Source organism: Lepus europaeus, chromosome 22 (assembly GCF_033115175.1).
Source record: "Lepus europaeus isolate LE1 chromosome 22, mLepTim1.pri, whole genome shotgun sequence".
In the NCBI taxonomy this organism is placed as follows: Eukaryota; Metazoa; Chordata; class Mammalia; order Lagomorpha; family Leporidae; genus Lepus; species Lepus europaeus.
Window position 1 is genome coordinate 4741439 of NC_084848.1, and position 18977 is coordinate 4760415.

Below are 18977 nucleotides of genomic sequence, written 5' to 3' on the forward strand. Positions count from 1 at the left end.
CGCCGTGGGATGTTTGTCCAGGCACCTGTGCTACCAGAACTGACCGTGTTTTCTGAGCCAGTGCGGTTTAGAGGGATGCTGGGGGCAGACTGGGCTCAGGAGTGTTTGTGCTACGCTCCTGTGGTTTGGGTCCCCGGGGTGGGGACTCTGGCACTCCCTGTGGGCCTCCTGCTTTTGCTTCCTCTCATCACGTCTGGGGTGGGGATCGACCATGTTGACAACTCAGGTGCCTGCAGGTGCACATTTCTCCCCAGACTCCGTTTCCTTGGGAAATTGTTGAAATTTGCGATTTCCTTTGGGGCCATATTGATTGGCAGCAACCATCCACCCCCACCCCCAGCCCAGGGCTAAGGTCTCCTTTCGTTGACAAGTACATTGGGGGGGGGGACTGACCCCCAGGGGGCTTCAGGAAACTGGGAGAAGTAAGAAAATCCTGGGGGTGGGTCAGCTTGCATCTCGAGCAGGTTAAGAGCCCGCGTTCGAAGGGGAGTTTTCACAGACAGATCCCTTCTGAAATCTGGCCAAAAGTGACCAGAAGCAAAGTGACCTCAGACTTGATTAGAGAGGGGTGACGTCACTCCCCCCTGTGGCCCCCGGCCGGGTCTCCTGGTCGCAGTGGAGTCGGAGGGCCTGCCTGCCTGGCTATTGTTCCTTCACTTGGTTACACTTTCCACCCGAGGTTTGGGCTTAATCGTCTGTTTTATCTTTGCTGAAAGGAAACATTTGTACGGAACAGGGTGGTTCGAGGATGGCGGGGAGGTCAGCACTCTGCAGCTAGAGCCCAGCTCGCCGTGCCAAGTCCACGGTGATTATTCCTCCCGCAAATCATGTCCTCTTTTTACTCGCCTTTAACATTCTGCCCTTGGCGTCTGTTCCAGGCATTGTGGACGGACGTAGGCTGTCTTCTGACAATAGGTTAAAGCAAGCACTTACTGAAAAGCATTCTCTACTTAATTACATTTCCTTCTTCTGGAAGCTATTTTAATTTTTTTTTATAATCACATGTTAATTGTGTATTAGCGGGGCCTTTCTGATTAGTTGAAAACATAATGAAACCTTTGTAAACAACACAGAGAGAAAGAAAGGGGAGCGTATGAACACAGTGGTGGGGAGCCCCTTCCCGAGGCCCAGATAGCCGTGCCTCTGCGAGCCCGGGAGGGGCGGAAGTGGTGCTGCGGTCCCGCCTTAGACTGGCAGCTCCCAGCCGTGAGTGACCAGTGATGGAGGGCGTTTGCTCCTGGCCGGTCCGTCACCTCCTTGTCCTTCCTGGCCCCCACCTGCTTTCATTCATTCATTCACTCACTCACTGGCTCATGTGCGTCTTTAGCTTTGAGCAGCTTCTCCTGTTGGGCACGCGTCAGCGCGAGGCCCTCCACGCACAGGCTCTGGTGTCCCACCAACCTCGGTACAGGCATCGTCCCCATTTGTGGATCAGGAAACCGGAGCTCAGAGTCAGGACCCCCCCCCCCCCCCATGCCCATTCATGTTCAGGCACACCTGCAAAGCTGGAGAGTGAGACGTGCCCAGCCCACAGGGCCAGCCCCACGTGGTCGCCAAGTGTCCTGCCCCTTCCTGTCCTGACTGTACACCCCTGGCACCTGGCCTGGTGGCAGGAGAGAGGAAAGAGCTGGCCAGGGCAGGGCCTGTGTGTGTGGCAGGGCCGAGGTGGAAGCTGGCGCACCGCTGTCCCCGGAGCGTGCCGGCATCGTTTTGTTTTCCGCCTTTTTAACGAGAGCCACGTTTCTTGATTGAAAGCACCGGCCCCGGTTTACAATCCCTGTTGTGGCGAGCAGGGCCCCGAAAGGGCTGCTCTGTTCCCCATTTAAAGGGCTGGGCTTATAGGGGTTTTGCAGCTCCCAGGCTGTTATTCGGGAAGCGTGGCTCGGCGCGTAGAATGAAAGTGCTACTGTGTGCGAGAGCCAGGTTCACCGTGCGCGCTCCAAGGAAAGGCTGCCAAGACAGTCTTCTGAGCAGCCGCCAAGCAAAACACACGCAGGCCGTCCAGTGGAGCCAGCTCACTTCTGCAAATAGAGGAAAAATTGACTTTCTGATTTGGAGTGTTTCTGCCACTAAGAAGAATCACTCCAGTGATTGTTCTAAAAATATTCTGGAGGCCTTGGGATTCTGAGCGTCCCTTAATTGTACTTTTTATGTAATCTCTGTGGATCGTGTTTTAAAAAAAAAATCACTTAAGCTTGCGTGGTCATCCCCCCCCCCCCCCCCCCCCCCCGCCCACCATCCAATGGTGCTGCACCGTGAAAAAGAGTGGCGGACGCAGCAGAAATTGTATTTTCATCTCCACGGCTTCAGGAAGTGCGTTTGGGTTTTCAGCTCCTGCAGCCGCGGTTGCAAAGCGCACAGCTGAGCAGCTGAATCTAGGACAGCCCCGAGGTCCCCGCTGGAGTGGCCGGGCTGAGCTCCGGTGCGGCGTCCCTCACCAGGGACCCTTCTTGGGTACCAGGCTGTGGGGAGGGGCCGATGAACGTGGAGCCCACGCTCCCTCCGCCAGCCCAGGCTGCTGCCCCCTTTACAAGGCGTGGAGCTCCCTAGGAGCCCTGGCTCCTGGGCTTCAGGCAGCTCCGGAATTCAAATGATGACATTGACTGGGATTCCACAGCGCCAGTGCTGCCAAAAGTGGAGGGTGTGGGCCCCTCCCCCTACCCCGCCTCTCCCCTCTCCACCCCCTGCCCCCCCTGCCGCCTCTCTTCCTCACGTCTGTTTTTGCCAGCTTGAAGGACAGAGCCTACAGGAGCCCGTGTTGAAGCTGAAGCCCCAGCCCGGTGCTTCTGACCCGTGGGGGCTGTCCTATGCGCTGAGGGGGTGCTTAGCACCTCCCTGGCCCTGCCCCCTCATGGTTAGGAACACCCTGAGTCCTCACTGTTGTGATCACCCCAAAATGCCTCCAGATGTTGCCCAAAGCCCCCCAGTGGGGCCAGCTCAATTGGGAAACCTCTGGTCTCACCTGTTTTTCCAAACTGGGGACTGTTAGGATCTATTTTCAGCCTTAAGGATAAGCAATAGTAGCCGCGTGGACTCAAAGGCCTTGGAAAGGGAGAGTGAGTCCCCATTGTCCCAGCCCCAGAGCAAGTGCTACCAAGAGGCCGAGGACAGCCCCGGGTCGGGAGTTAGAACGGTGCAGGTGGTGGGCGGTGAGCTGTCCGTCACAGCCGGACCTGCAGGCAGGCAGATGCCCGCCCTTCCTCCGGCGGTGCCCACGGCCACCTCTGGCGGGCTGAGGCCCCTGGTCGGCTCACTGGGGCACGGACGCCAGTGCAGAGTTTGTGCCTTGTGCTCTGGGGCTGTCTCAGCTCTGCCGCCCGCCCTCTTGCTGTTGCAGATGGTTCTGACCTCGTGTTAGGAACCAGGCTGCTCCTAGGCCAGCCTCTGTCTTAACGTCACGGTGTCACCATTTACAAGAATCATCGTCGGTGGCTGCACACGTGGACTCGCAGCTGGGGTGCCTGGGAGGGTCGGGTGCCGGGTGTCAGTGGGTCCGTCAGCGGAGCCGTCGCCGAGAACTCGAGGATTGGGTGGGCAGCGGCGTTTGCGCGAACTGCGTGGCAGTGGCTCCCGGGGCCCAGCCAAATCCCCGCTTCCTCTGACTGCTGTCCACCGGCCGGCCGGCCAAGCCAGCCTTGCGGTGCTCAGACGCTTGGAATCTGTGGGCCTTCCGCTTCTCCAGGGATCTGGCCTTCAGGGGTCCCTCGTGCAAGCCGGACAGGACCAGCCTGGCTGCAGCTCCTCAGCCCCTGTGCCACCTCCTTTGTCACCAGCCCAGCCTCCCTGCCTCCGGCGCCCTGGAAGACACTTTCATCCTGTGCTCCAGGGTGGGCAGGCGGTGCTGAGGACCGGCTGGCACAGCCACTGTGGGTCACGGGCCAGCGCCAGTGCCTGCGTGCCTCCAAGCCTCCGAGTTGCCCGGCTTTGCCGCTGGAGCTGCCGGTGTTTGGGGAGGGCCCCCTGCATGTGTGTGCGTGTGCCCCGCGTTTCTGTGTGTGCGTGGGGAGGACGCTCGGGCCCTCCCGGCGCAGCCTGTGCGGTGGGGCTCGGCACATCCACAGCCTCTGCTGTTCTCACCTCCGCGGGCAGCTCAGGCGCGCATCCGGGCGCCCGGAAACTTGAGCTCGGCCCGGCTGCGCCTGGCGACGGTGACCACGTCCCCGGCTGCCGGCAGCGGGCTGGAGGAAGCTTGGCACCGTGGCAGAGGCAGAGCGCTGCAGAAGTGCCGCAGGTTTTTCATATGGAAATGTGAAATAATGGGGTGATTAAATAGAGCTGTATATTAAAGTACATCTGACATTAGAATTACCATAATGTGCTGTAGCCTTAGGCTGAGTGCTTTATTTGCCATCTGCGTCGGCCCAAAATCCCCCGGGGAAGCGCTAAAATATTCTGAATAAACTCAACCCGAGTCCTTATTGAGAGTAAAATACCATTTGTGGCACGTCGTATTGATTCGTCTTAATTGTGGTGCAGAAAAGAACATTCACTGGCTGATGACTTTTGTGCTCCGTGACAAGCTGCCTGGAGTTCGTCTCACACTGCAGTTGGTTAACCTGGGCAGACGGGCGGACGCGGCCAGGCGGGCACCTGGGCTCCAGCCGCGGGAGCTGCGATGCCTCCTCCCCCGCCCCGGCCCCGGCGGACACACAGCTGGGGCTCCCGGCCAGCCCCCTGCTCTCCTGGGTTGGGGGGGGGGTGAGGCAGAGGAGAGGGGCACCCCACGTGAGGGCAGAGGAAACTCTCAAGGTGTCACCCCCAGGCCGCTCCCTGTGCTGGCCTTGTCACAGACGCCCTGGCCAACCGCGCCCAGGGTGCCCTCGCCTCCGCCTCGGCCCTTGGTGGGAGAGAAGCGCTGTGCAAAGGCAGTGGCCCCGGGACCCAGGTACGGCCCCAGCCCCTCTCCAGGGCGGAGTCGCCAGCAGGAGCAGTCAGGGGGCCCCACGCGGCTCCCCCCTGCCACGCGAGGTCCAGTTTTTACCCCATAATTGCCTATCATTATCCACAATTTAAATATTCAAACATTCCCCACAAACCCTGGGCTGGCGTGTCGTCATTACAAATTCAGAACGAGGGAATAACCTTTAACTTCAGGGACAAATGAGACAAATTTACAAGTGCGCCTCTGCCGCTTCCCGTGCCTTATCCATCCCCGCGGGCCGGAACGCTTTCGCTGTAACACCGCTCGGAACAATATCCATCTATTACTACTTGTTTGCAGTGTGTGGGTAATGAGTCCCCTCTGCATTGGCTAACCTATATAACTCGGCATCCAGCCTCTCCATAACGTCAATTATCTCCGCAGAGCTAAACGTACACTCCATTAAAACCAGATTTACTGCCCCTGCCATACTTCTTGGGCTGGAACGTGGAGATTTTTGTGGATTTAAGGAAAGGAAGGATGGCGGCCTGCCTCGGGGAGGAAGTCGTGAATTATGGAGCAGGGAGACTTCCTGTGTTCCTGGGAGGAGGAAGGCCCGCCCCCGGCCGGGCAGGAGGCTCCGGGCCGCGTGTGAGTGACACCCGCACGCGCACCTGCGACCGACGGCTGCTTGCTTTTCCTTTTTTTTTTTTTGCCTGTTTGTTTCCTGATTCACTCCTTCTTTGTCTGCTGCGTGATAAGGAGGGTTGGCTCGGAGCCTCCCTTTCACGTGCTCTGCGCGGTTGCCGTCCGCAGGGTTCTAGAGTGTTCTTGGGGAAGTCTGGGGGGTCGAGGGGGAGCACAGGCCTCCTGGACTCCTCGGTGAGAACTCACTGAAAGGTGAGGGCCCTGCCCGGAGGTCGACGGAAGGTGGAGGTCAAGGGCATCGGACACCTGTTATTTCTGGCAGATCCTGGTGCTTTGTGCCGCAGCCGAGCCGCCCCGTGTGAGAGGGCCGTGCGCGTCCCACCCGGCTCTCCCGTCTGACTCACACACACACGGCCGTTCCCACCCTGCACCCACACGTTGCCGAGCGCGGGCTGGGCGGCTGTTTGCTGAGCCTAGAGCTGCGCACCTGGCCTGACCACAGAGCTGAGCGGTTGCCGTCGAGGCCGTTCTGGGAAGTGTGGGGCGCTGGGGCCTGCGGCTGGGGTTCAGCTCTAAGGCCCCCACCCCATTGCGCTAAGAGCCCAGACCTTGCTGTTCCTGGGAGATCCCCCAGGGACGAGCGTGCTGGAGTGGCCGAGCTGCTCCGCGGAGTGTGGGAGCTGGCACCGCAGGCGCCCTGGTCGGAGGGCTGCTCTGCGAGGGCCCCACCTTCCGCTGCACCCAGGTTGTTGCTCCAAAGGCTTCCTGGCTTTGAGTAGGCCTTGAAAGCGCTCTGGAAAATGCTCATTTCCCTCCCTGAGGTGGGCGTCTCCGCCGCTGTGTGAATGCGCTCTCTTGGCTGTCCGGGCTTCTAGCAGGTTCTCAGAGCCTGAGCCTCCTGGTGGTTTCGCCTTCGGTGTCCCCCACTCTGAATTCAGGGTCCCGCCTCCGTGCCTCCATGCCTGTGGTTTCCTCTGCCGGGCAGCGCCCTCCCTGCCCCCCCAGGACAGACCCCCCCCCCCACCTGGCAGCCCCAGCTGTCCGTCTCCCCTCCCCCAGGCCCAGCGTGTGGCAGGGCGGCCTGGCCCATCCTAGACACTGCCAGTGCTGGACCGCAGGCTCCTCTGTGTGTCCTGTTCAGCGGCCGTGGCCCGGAGCAGATACTTCTGTGTCTGTAGGGGAAGGAGCGAACGCATGCAAGTGCTGAGGGGGCGGCCTGCACCCGGTGGACGCGCGGGCCCTGTGGAGCTCCAGCCGGAAGCGGTTGATCTCCCGATTGCCCTGACCGGCCCTGTCCTGCAGCCCACAGAAGTGCTGTCTGCCCAGCGTGGCCAGGCAGCCTGTAGCCCACATGTGCTCCCATGTCAGCCCCACCTCGCGGGCCTGCCCTCCTCCCCTGGGCTCGTCCAGCTCTGCATGTTCATCTCGGAGGTCACCTCCACGCATGCCTCCTCCTGCTTCCGCTGTGTCTTCCCAGCCCCCACCCGGGCCTCTCCCAGCGAGGGGCTCCAGGCCTGCTGGCATTTTATGCAGGCCCGGCGGTTGTGGGCAGTGCCAGGCCCGGGTCCCTGGGCCCCTCCCCAGCCTCAGGTAACGCCGGGCAGGTGAAGCCTGGCAGCTGACCTCGGCTGCATGGATCCCCTCCGGGTAAATGGGTGGTCGTGAAGCCTGGGAGGCTGAGTGAGGTCTCCTCCTGCAGCTGGGGCTTGGCAGGTGCAGGTGGGAAGATGGGGCGTGGCTTTCTGGCAGCCTCGGTGTGAGGGGCAGCCTGCTGTGTGTCCCTGTGCAGCGCTGACCCTGGGTTAGGTGGGTGGGATGTGTCCCTGGCTCTGCCACTTACAAACTTTGTGACCTTGGGCTTCGCACTCCACTGGGGACTGGCTGACGGTTTCTTTTTTTTTTTTTTTAAGAAAATCTGGGTTAAAACCCACGTTCTAAGGTGGCTAGGAGCACCCCCCTGAGAGCAGAGGCCATGACACATACAGGCTGTGGGTGAGTGGAGCACTCAGAGCTAAGGGCAAAGGGTGACCACTGGTGCGAAGCAATCTGGACCGAGTGGCCTGGGCCTCCGGGCGTGAGCTGGACCTGAGCAGTGCTTTGCCCGTAGAGGATGAAGGCAGATGTCCAGGCAGCGGGAGCAGCCCTGGTCGGGCATGGAGGTGTGACAGTGCGTGGCTCAGAGACAGGGGACCCGGGTGGGGAGTGGCCAGCGCACGGTGAGTGCAGCGGGCTGATTCGGGAAGCTCTGTGATGTGGGGAGACGCTGGTGCTGGGGTGGGCTGTGGCGGAGGTGGTGGGAGATGTCTTGGTTCTGTTTGGTCACCCGGGACGCCGGCACTGCTTGGGGGCTGTATGGCGTACAGCTGTGGGGAGTCATGGGCAGCGTGGGGGGTCTTCTGCTGCACTCAGCCCTGCCTGGGGCAGCCTGGGGTTGAGGGCCCGGCGCTGGGTCTGGCTCACCTGGGGCTGGGCACACGCCCTCGTCCTCGTGCTGATGGCTGTGAAACACACGGATCGCAGAGTGGTGGGCGCAGGGCATGGGTGCTCCTCCTGTGCACCCAGCACCTGCTGCGTGGGACCCCAGCCTGGGCACTTTGCGACGCTAGATGAGCCCCACACTATGAAGCTCCCTGTGAAGGCAGGTGCATGTCCACCACCCAGATCAGAGCCCAGAGCTCTGTGAGGTCCAGCCCCGTGAAGGCAGGTGTGTGTCCACCACCCGGATCAGAGCTCAGAGCTCCGTGAGGTCCAGCCCCATGAAGGCAGGTGTGTGTCCATTACCCGGATCAGAGCCGGGAGCTCCGTGAGGTCCAGCCCCGTCAAGGCAGGTGTGTGTCCACCACCTGGATCAGAGCCCGGAGCTCCGTGAGGTCCAGCCCCGTGAAGGCAGGTGCATGTCCACCACCAGGATCAGAGCCCGGAGCTCTGTGAGGTCCAGCCCCGTGAAGGCAGATGCGTGTCCACCACCCGGATCAGAGCCCGGAGCTCTGTGAGGTCCAGCCCCTTGGTCCCAGCGTCCCAGCTCCGAAGGGAGCTCTTGCTGGCAGATGGCCGAGAAGACTGTCCCACTGTGGGCCGCTGACGGGGCCCAGGGACATCTGGGCGTGACTGCCGGGGGCTGGGCCTGCCCAGGGCAGACCCTGCATAGGGAAAACAAGGCCAAGGCCAGCAGTGTGCCCTCGAGCAGCTTACTTCTCTTCTCTGTTAAAGGGCCGTGGTATGGGGGCTCAGCGGGATGCTCAGCCAAGACGCTGGCCTCATGCAGGTTCCAAACCCCCCCCTCCTTGAATTCTTCCATCTCCCAGCACCCTCAGCTTCTCCCCAGTGTCATTCACACTTTTCATTACATCCCTGAGAGGTTATTAGGTGTCCCCCACCCCCACCCCGGAAGGTGAGTGTCTCCCCAGCAGTGATGGGGGCTGGGTCCTCTCTGTTCAATGCACTAGGGCTGGGTTGTGGCGCAGCAGGTTAAGCCACCGCTTGCAACTGCAGCATCCGGATCACGGTGCTGGTTGGAGCCTGGCTGCCCCACTTCTGGTCCAGGCAGCAGAAGATGGCCCAAGTGTTCGGACTCTAGTTTTGGCCTGGCCCTGGCTGTTGAGGCCATTTGGGGAGTTAACCAGTGCACACACCCTCTCTCTGTCTCTTCCTCTCTCTGTTGCTCTGCCTTTCAAATGAATGAATAAATTAAAAAAAAAAATCTCCAAAAACTCCAAAGCAAAACAAAAAAGAAAGGCAGCTCTATGTTGATGCGCTGCAGTTTACTCCCCTCTGTGCTGGGCCCCCATTTCCCAGGCTTCCTGAGCCCCCAGGCCCGAGACAGCACAGAGACAGTCAGACTTCCACTGGCAGTGGCTGCTGCAGCACAGAGTTGCCGAGCATGCTGAGGCCTGGCGCGGGAGTGCGGGGATAGATTGGCAATGTCTGCCACGGGTGCTTGAGTAGGGGCAGTGGCTCTGTTGGATGGAGCCTTTGTCAGCCCATCCTCGCTTGGGGACTGTTTATTCTTAGTCTACTGCTTATGGGGCCACCGTGGCCACCGGCAGCACCGACACCCTCTGCGGGCCGCGTGTTTTGAAGACTCTCCTGAGCACACCGCGTCTGCCCGTTCTCGTTGCTGGTGAAGGTGACTTCACCACGTGATTGCGCTTCTAGCCTACTGCAGCATGGCTGACAGCGCCCTAGCCGCAGGCGGGAGCAGAGGGTGTGCGTTGCAGGCACACGCGGCCACCTTCCTCCCACCCCAGCTCCCAGGGCTGGCCTCAGTGTCCCACCCGGCTGTGGTCAGGGTGGCGGGAGGTGCCGAGTGCCCTGTGCCTCGGGTAGAACCTTCTCTTCAGCCTTCAGTTTGCTCATCTGTTGAATGGGTTGTTGGGAGCGTTGTGTGTGGTCCTCGGGCCCTCGGCTCAGAACCTGGCTTGGGTTAGGGTTTTGTAAGGGGTCCTTGTTGCCACCACTGTTGTGCCTACTGTCTGGGAGGGGCTGGGCGCTGCAGCGCGTTGGGAACAAGCAGGGCTGGCTGCGGATTTTGCAGGTGACCGTGCACAGGGAGGATATAAACATGGAACTGACGCCCACCCTGGGGTGCCCAACTGACGTCCTGCAAAGGAGCGCGGTTTAAATGAGTAGGAGGTCCACGTGGCTGAGGGCCCACAGTGACCACCAGGTCCACACGACCGAGGGCCCACAATGACCGCCAGGTCCACATGACCGAGGGCCCACAGTGACCACCTGGTCCACACGACTGGGGACCCACAGTGACCGCCTGGTCCACATGGCCGAGGACCCACAGTGACCACCTGGTCCACATGGCCGAGGACCCACCGTGACCACCGGGTCCACATGACCGAGGCCAACAGTGACCACCTGGTCCACACGACCGGGGGCCCACAGTGACCACCTGGTCCGCACGACCGGGGGCCCACAGTGACCGCCTGGTCCACATGACCGAGGCCAACAGTGACCACCTGGTCCACACGACCGGGGGCCCACAGTGACCGCCTGGTCCACATGGCCGAGGACCCACAGTGACCACCTGGTCCACATGGCCGAGGACCCACCGTGACCACCGGGTCCACACGACCAGGGGCTCACGGTGACCGCCTGGTCCACACAACCGGGGGCCCACAGTGACCACCTGGTCCACAAGACCGGGGGCCCACAGTGACCGCCTGGTCCACATGACCGAGGGCCCACAGTGACCGCCTCCGGGGGCCCACAGTGACCGCCTGGTCCACACGACTGGGGGCCCACAGTGACCACCTGGTCCACAAGACCGGGGGCCCACAGTGACCGCCTGGTCCACATGGCCGAGGGCCCACAGTGACTGCCTGGTCCACACGACCGGGGGCCCACAGTGACCACCTGGTCTACACGACCGAGGCCAACAGTGACTGCCTGGTCCACACGACTGAGGGCCCACAGTGACCGCCTGGTCCACATGGCCGAGGGCCAACAGTGGTCATCATTTTGGAACTGTGGGGACAGCATTGCCAGCAGCCATAGATTTAAGAGGGACCAAGTGGTCAGATGGTGGAACCAGCCCTGTCCTTGGATACTGGGCACCCCAGAGAGGGAAGGGGACCCTGGGTTCCAGCGTCCTGCCCCTGAATTCGGCCACTGTGGCGTCTTGCCGCCCCTTGACCAGGCCTCCCAGGTAGCGGATTGCAGCTGGATCTGGAAACGTCTCCTGTTTCCTGTTCAGGGCGGAGGCCCCTGGCAGACCTGAGCGAGTTCCATCCGAGCATCGTCAGAGGGACGCGCAGAGGGCGTGGGGAAGACCTCTTGCCTGGCTGTTTGCTTTGTGGATCAGGTGCTGCCCAGTGCACACAGGATGACAGATTCCCGCCCCCACCCCCGTGGTGTGGGTGCTCTGTGCTGGGAGGCGGTGGGGGTCCTGCTGGGCTCAGGATGCCCCAGGAGGGGCGGGACCCTGCCCTTCTGGCTGCGGGACGCTGCTCCCAGCTCCTGGTGTGCTGGCAGGGCTGCACCCTTGCCCGGCCCCGCTCAGAGACCACGGTGAGCACTGGTGCAAGTGCCAAGCCGGCTGTAGGATGCTCTGTGGCCGTGGGCTGGCCGTGCAGGAGCCGCACGCCGACCCAGCCCCTGCGCAGGGGGCACTCTCCATCGTGGCCTTTTCATTGACTAATAATTCAGTTAAGGTGTGTTTTTTATTAAACATCCCCGATACCTTTATTGGGATTATTAGTGCAGCCGGCGTAACGAGGAGGAGCAATCGTTTAAATGCTCGTTAAAGAAAAGCCTGTGGCAGAGAGCAGCGTTTTTTGCAGTCCAGTTGCCTGCCGCTTCCCGAGCGTCACCGTAAATGAGGTTTCATCACGGTGCAGGTTTCTGCCTCCCTGGAACCTGGCGGGCACAAGGCTGCTGTGCTGCGATTCCTCCAGGGATCAGGTCCTGCCGGAGTCCGTCTGACAGGCCCCTCACCGGCACCCAGGGCCAGGTTCAAGAGTGGATAACACAAACCAAAGGGAATCATTTGTAGGGACTGGATCTCCCTCTCTGGAGGCAGGTGCATCGCTCCCATTCTACTGATGAGAAAATCAAGGCTTGCGGCTGCATTTACTTGACTGGCTTCATCCTTCTGGGAGCCTGAGGCAGACCTGGAACCCAGGATGCCCTCCAGGGAGCTCCTGAGTGAGGGCTTTCGGGGAGGGGTCTCCAAGGGAGGAGGGGGGAGGGCAGGCGGCAGGCCCTGGTTCCGGCTGCCCGCTGTAACTCAGCGAGCAAAATGTGGCCGGGTTTACACTGCTGGCTGAGTCGCTCCGAAGCAACCCAGAACTGGCACCTTCAGCCAGACTCAGGGCAGCTGCAGCAGCAGCGCGGCGGGCAGGAGACCCTGAGCTCCCGAGGGGGTGGCAGCCAGGCCGAGTGTCACCTGGGGAAGGGGCCGGCCCCGCGTCCCCGGAAGCCCGCTCCCCGAGCCGTCTGTGACTGTGTCGCGTGCTCAAACCTCTCCCCGAGTTTTCCGACGGAAGAAGAATGTTCTGAGCGGCGCTCCGAGGTTTCTGACGCTGCTGAGGGTCCTAGGCCAGAGGTAGCTGTTCAGTGCTGACAAGCCAGTGAGGAGAAAAGGGGGAGGGGGTGGCGGGAGTCCCCAGGGGGGCCTTTGCGGCCAGGGGGTCTTTTAGGGGCCCCTCTGCCCAGCCCGGCCCTGAAATCCGACCCCGAGATTCCCAACACGCTCCGCTCCAAGCCAGCCTTTTAGGAGGATCTTTTTCTTGTAACAAGAAGTGGAAGCACCGTGCTCTTTCAGACATGTAGTTACATGTTTCCTGGCAGATGCCATTTTGAGTAAAAAAAAAAAAATAATAATCTGCCATTTCGGCTGAAGAGCAGGCTTCATTCCTGGCCTGCCTGCGGGTTCTGCGTTTGCCTGATAGCCACATTCCTCCAGCCACAGAACTTTCTAGAAAACGTGTGGCTGCAGATCAAGGGAGAGGAAGGTGGTGAGGAAGAGGCGGGGGAGGGGAGGTGGCCAGAGCAGCGAGGCGGGTAGTAGGGGGGCGGCCCAGGTCAGGGCACAGACCCACGGTGGCCCAGGTCAGGGCACCACGGCCCTGCAGGATGGATAGGAAAGGGATCTGTCATCCTTTTGGTGGTTAATTTATTCTGCTTTGCCCTAAGACACGGGAGGAGAGGTGTGAACAGGGCAGCTGGTGGCTCTGCTGTGAGGGTCTGGGCCTGGTGGGTGTCAGGGCGGCCAGGCACGTGGAGCAGCTCCCTGCCCCCTTGGAGGTGGGGGGACGCCCCTCGGGTGCTCCCGCGTGGGGAACTGGTGTGAGCAAGATGACCCAGATGCCCTGGGCAGAGACCCCCTGCCCACCGCAACTTCAGAAAAAACTTCATTTCTGTCCTGTTGCCCATCTCCTGTCATCGCGACAGCAAATACAGGCACAACATAGGACAGAGCGCGACATGACCCCTGTGTAGCACCAGAGGCATGGCTGGGTCCCTGGTCCCGGGGGTGGCTCCAGCCCTCCCCTGGGGGACAGCAGGAAGCCCCTTCTGCTCCCCCCCAATGTCCCCTGGGGTCCTGGCTCTATGGTAACTGGGCGGCACGCAGGGCACCTGGTCCTCAAGGCTGCTGTGCGCACGGCGGTTTCTCTGCCTGTGAACACCGCTAAGGGTGCAGCCCCTGAACGCAGTTAGCGCATGGACAACAGAGGCAGGTGGTCTGCACGGGGTCTCAGAGGCGCTGTTTGCCCCCTGGCCCATCACCTTCCCGGTACGGGGTAGGACAGTCGGTTTGCATGCTGGCCTCACCAGGGATTGTCCAGTCTTCAGGTCCGGGAAAGTTTGGAAAGACACAAGACTCGGTATCTCGTCCTGGGGCTGAGCCGGGATGCCCGTTCCCTCCCCCGGCTTCCCGGCCGGTGAATCTGGTGCTGGAAGACAGGGCCTGCCCACACCTGTCTGTCCTGTAGAGCACTAGGAGTGGCTCGGGCTGGAGCGCGTGCCCATCACCCAGAGATGAGCAGGGCTGCCGCGAGCAGGGTTCCGGATGGAATGTTCAGCCTCCATTTTGTGCCTGCCCCACGACGTGCCAGAGACTGTGACATTTTGGCCGTGCGCCACCCGTGTCCACCGCGATTTGCTGCCAGCGTCACCAGAGCCAGTTTCTAATGCAGCAACATTTGCCGCTGCTCACGGCGCCTGCCTGTCAGACGGCACGCATTCTCATTGCTCAGCGAGCTGGCAGTGCCAGGGCCCTCTGCAGGGGGTGAGGGAGGGTGCCTGGGCTGTGTGCAGGACACGGGGTGGGGACGCCGTCTTCCCCGCAGACCCTGGCCCAGGTTCTAGGGTTTCCCTAGAACACCGCACCGCTGGATTCCCAACCAAGTCTCACGGAAGAAAGGTCGTGTTTTGGTAAAGCTGCCTCCACTCAGAAATGGCCGAGCAGAGGTTCTCAAGGGCTGGGATTTTGCCCTGCCCCTTCCGGTGGGGGGTGGGGAGCGGTGTTTGGAAATGTCCAGCCCTGGTGACCAGGGACAGAGGGTGCTGCTGGCACCCAGCAGGTGCAGGCTGGAGTCCTGCTGTACATCCCAGGTGGCACGGGACAGCACCCAGGACTCCACCAGAGGCCCACCCAGTCCATGTGGTCCAAGTGGTTCCACGTACACAGGGGCCTGGATGGCTCAGGTGCACCTGCTGGTCTTTTATACCGGGTCAGGCACCTCCCAGACACCCAGAGGATGCCAGGCCCCTCACCTGGAAGGAGCTAGGCCCAGGTGCAGCCGGCAGGCGGCCTGCGCGCCTGGTGAGCACAGTGACCCGGCCCCACCCACCTGCCCACCTGCCGCGACTCACGGCCCTCTCTCTTTCTCTCCGTGTGTCTCCCCAGGTAAAGATGAGCCTTCCAGCTACATTTGCACAACATGCAAGCAGCCCTTCACCAGCGCGTGGTTCCTGCTGCAGCACGCGCAGAACACGCACGGCTTCCGCATCTACCTGGAGCCCGGGCCGGCCAGCAGCTCGCTCACGCCGCGGCTCACCATCCCGCCGCCGCTGGGGCCCGAGGCCGTGGCGCAGTCGCCCCTCATGAATTTCCTGGGCGACAGCAACCCCTTCAACCTGCTGCGCATGACGGGCCCCATCCTGCGCGAGCACCCGGGCTTCGGCGAAGGCCGCCTGCCCGGCACGCCGCCGCTCTTCAGCCCGCCGCCGCGCCACCACCTGGACGCGCACCGCCTGAGCGCCGAGGAGATGGGGCTCGTCGCCCAGCACCCCAGTGCCTTCGACCGAGTCATGCGCCTGAACCCCATGGCCATCGACTCGCCCGCCATGGACTTCTCGCGGCGGCTGCGCGAGCTGGCGGGCAACAGCTCCACGCCGCCCCCCGTGTCGCCAGGCCGCGGCAACCCTATGCACCGGCTCCTGAACCCCTTCCAGCCCGGCCCCAAGTCCCCGTTCCTCGGCACGCCGCCGCTGCCGCCCATGGCCCCCGGCGGCACGCCCCCGCCGCAGCCGCCGGCCAAGAGCAAGTCGTGCGAGTTCTGCGGCAAGACGTTCAAGTTCCAGAGCAATCTCATCGTGCACCGGCGCAGCCACACGGGCGAGAAGCCCTACAAGTGCCAGCTGTGCGACCACGCGTGCTCGCAGGCGAGCAAGCTCAAGCGCCACATGAAGACGCACATGCACAAGGCCGGCTCGCTGGCCGGGCGCTCGGATGACGGGCTGTCGGCCGCCAGCTCGCCTGAGCCCGGCACCAGCGAGCTGGCGGGCGACGCGCTCAAGGCGGCCGACGGCGACTTCCGCCACCACGAGAGCGACCCGTCGCTGGGCCCCGAGCCCGAGGAGGACGAGGAGGAGGAGGAGGAGGAGGAGGAGGAGGAGCTGCTGCTGGAGAACGAGAGCCGGCCCGAGTCAAGCTTCAGCATGGACTCGGAGCTGAGCCGCAACCGTGAGAACGGCGGCGGCGGCGCGCTGGGCGCGGGGCTGGGCGCGGGGCTGGGCGCGGGCGCGGGCGGCGGGGCCGGGCTGCCGGGCGCGGGCGGCGCGGCCAAGGCGCTGGCCGACGAGAAGGCGCTGGTGCTGGGCAAGGTCATGGAGAACGTGGGCCTGGGCGCGCTGCCGCCGCCCTACGGGGAGCTGCTGGCCGACAAGCAGAAGCGCGGCGCCTTCCTCAAGCGCGCGGTGGGCGCGGGCGGCGACCCCGGCGGCGGCGGCGGGGGCGGCGGCGACGACGACGCGGGCGACGCGGGCGCGGGCGGCGCGGTCAACGGGCGCGGGGGCGGCTTCGCGCCGGCGGCCGCCGAGCCCTTCCCGGGGCTCTTCCCGCGCAAGCCCGCGCCGCTGCCCAGCCCCGGGCTCAACAGCGCGGCCAAGCGCATCAAGGTGGAGAAGGACCTGGAGCTGCCGCCCGCCGCGCTCATCCCCTCCGAGAACGTGTACTCGCAGTGGCTCGTGGGCTACGCCGCGTCGCGCCACTTCATGAAGGACCCCTTCCTGGGCTTCACCGACGCGCGCCAGTCGCCCTTCGCCACGTCGTCCGAGCACTCGTCCGAGAACGGCAGCCTGCGCTTCTCCACGCCGCCCGGGGACCTGCTGGACGGCGGCCTGTCCGGGCGCAGCGGCACGGCCAGCGGCGGCAGCACGCCGCACCTGGGCGGCCCGGGCCCCGGCCGGCCCAGCTCCAAGGAGGGCCGCCGCAGCGACACGTGCGAGTACTGCGGCAAGGTGTTCAAGAACTGCAGCAACCTCACCGTGCACCGGCGCAGCCACACGGGCGAGCGGCCGTACAAGTGCGAGCTGTGCAACTACGCGTGCGCGCAGAGCAGCAAGCTGACCCGCCACATGAAGACGCACGGGCAGATCGGCAAGGAGGTGTACCGCTGCGACATCTGCCAGATGCCCTTCAGCGTCTACAGCACCCTGGAGAAACACATGAAGAAGTGGCACGGCGAGCACCTGCTGACGAACGACGTCAAGATCGAGCAGGCCGAGCGCAGCTGAGCGCAGGCACGCGCGCGCGCCCGTGCGCCCCGCACCTGCGCCGCCCCGCGCGCGCCCGACCTGTGTCCGCCAAGTCGCACGGAGACCCGAGGGTTGACGGAGGCACTGAACGTTGTGGAGCCTTTTAACTGTGCAATAATTTCTGTATTTATTGGGTTTTGTAATTTTTTTTTTTTTGGCATGTGCAGGTACTTTTTTTTTATTATTATTATTCTCTTCTGTTTAAATTCCTTTAAGAAATTTTGTTGGGTATCCGTCCCTTCTTCCTTTTTTTTTTTTTTTTAACAAACAAACCCCGTAGTAGCCTGAGCAATGACTCGCAAGCAGTGTGGAGGGAGCCGAATGTTTTAAATTATAATTTGGGGTAGGGGCGCTGCTTTTTTGAGATTTAAGCTAAGCATGCGTAATTTCTTGTGAAGAAGCCAACACTTCAACGATTGTGTTACTTTTTTATTCCTTCCTTTTTACTTTTTTTTTTTTTTTGGTCCTGAAATGAAATGTGGCATGCGGTTTTTGCTCTTTTGTTTTGTCTTTGGGGGGCATGTCAGCGATAACAATCCCTAACGTTGTAGCACTTTGTTTCAGAAGTGGAATGGAGGCGCAGCCCGAGGAGCTCCGACTCACAGAGGCCTTTTCTGTGTTCATTTCAGCTCTCACTGTTCTGTAAGGGAAACCTGGGGGGAGGCACCCCCAAACTCAGCAGCCCCCCCCTACCGCGTGGTGGCGGGCGGAGAGGGGTCTGAAGCTGGGTGTGGCCCGCAGATGCTGTCCTGGGTGCCCTCTCTGTTCTGTGCCCCAGGCCTGGCCCCCTGTGGGTCAGTGGCCTGTAAGTGAGTTCTTTCTGGCCACTTCTGGCCCCACGGGCCCTCTCCCCCCACTCCCACCACGGAAGCCCCACGTCCCACGGTGCCAGCCGATCCTTTGCCGGGAAGTCACGTGGCCTGGTAGCCGGGGAGGCAGTCGGTGCACGCTGAGCTGGCCGGGCTGCAGGGTCGGGGAGGAACCCTAGGAACTTCTGCCCTTTCCCCGGAAGAGCAAGGGGAGAGACCCCGCCGCCACCGGGGGCCCCGCCCTGCTTCCCAGTTTTCCCCCTCTCGTTAGGTTGGAAGGAGCTCAACATTGGACTGTTAAGATTAGACATTTGGATTCTGTTGACCCGCACTTTAAAAGCTTTTGTTTGCATTTAAATTCCATGGCTTCTAAACAAGAAATTGCAGCATATTCTTCTCTTTGGCCCAGAGGTGGGTTAAACTCTAAGGGACAGCGAGATTGAGTGTCGGTGTTGCTAAGCGTGGCATTCACAATGCTGGCACTATAAAGAACAAAATCAAGTTACTTGCTGGACAGTTCTGCTGCCGTCCAATCTGACGTGAGTGCCTTGAAAACTGATCTTCCTATCCGAGTCTCTTGAGACAAATGCAAAATTTTTTTTTTTTGAAATGAAAAGACTTTTTAAAATAGTAAAACGAGAAAAGCCACATTTACTTTAAATTAAAAAAAAAAAATCCTGGTTGAAGAGAGAGGACATGAAAATGCCATAGAAGACCCAATCAAATGAAGACATAAACCCAGCACAACCTTGGACATCGCGAGCTGAACTATACACAACCCCTTTTGCATTTGGGACAACGCTGCTTAGATGTGGAGTGGAGGTAACTTACTGCTGAATTTAAACTCGAGCGACGCAACTTACACGTTGCTATCGTTGAATGAAAATAGAAACAATTCAGGAACAACGGCTAATTTTTTCTAAAGTTAAATTTAGTGCACTCTGTCTTAAAAATACGTTTACAGTATTGGATACATACAAGGGTAAAAAAAAATTGTGTGTATGTGTGTTGGAGCGATCATTTTTTTTTTTTCAAAGTTTGCTTACTAGGTTATACAAAATGCCACAGCGGCTGCGTGTATATTGTTTTCTTTTGGTGACGGGGTTTTAGTATATATTATATATATTAAAATTTCTTGATTACTGTAAAAGTGGACCAGTATTTGT

At 61.1% G+C, this 18977-nt stretch overlaps 1 protein-coding gene across 4 annotated transcripts in view; it reads left to right on the forward strand.

Annotated features, from left to right (window-relative positions):
* Positions 1–16981, forward strand: part of BCL11B (BCL11 transcription factor B) — an 80459-nt gene extending 63478 nt beyond the window's left edge. For all 4 annotated transcript variants that reach the window (XM_062181375.1, XM_062181377.1, XM_062181376.1 and 1 more), the window contains one exon: positions 14871–16981. In XM_062181375.1, the coding sequence (XP_062037359.1) occupies positions 14871–16981 (2111 nt within the window). The remainder of the gene's footprint in view (positions 1–14870) is intronic.
* Positions 16982–18977: the final 1996 nt, after the last annotated feature.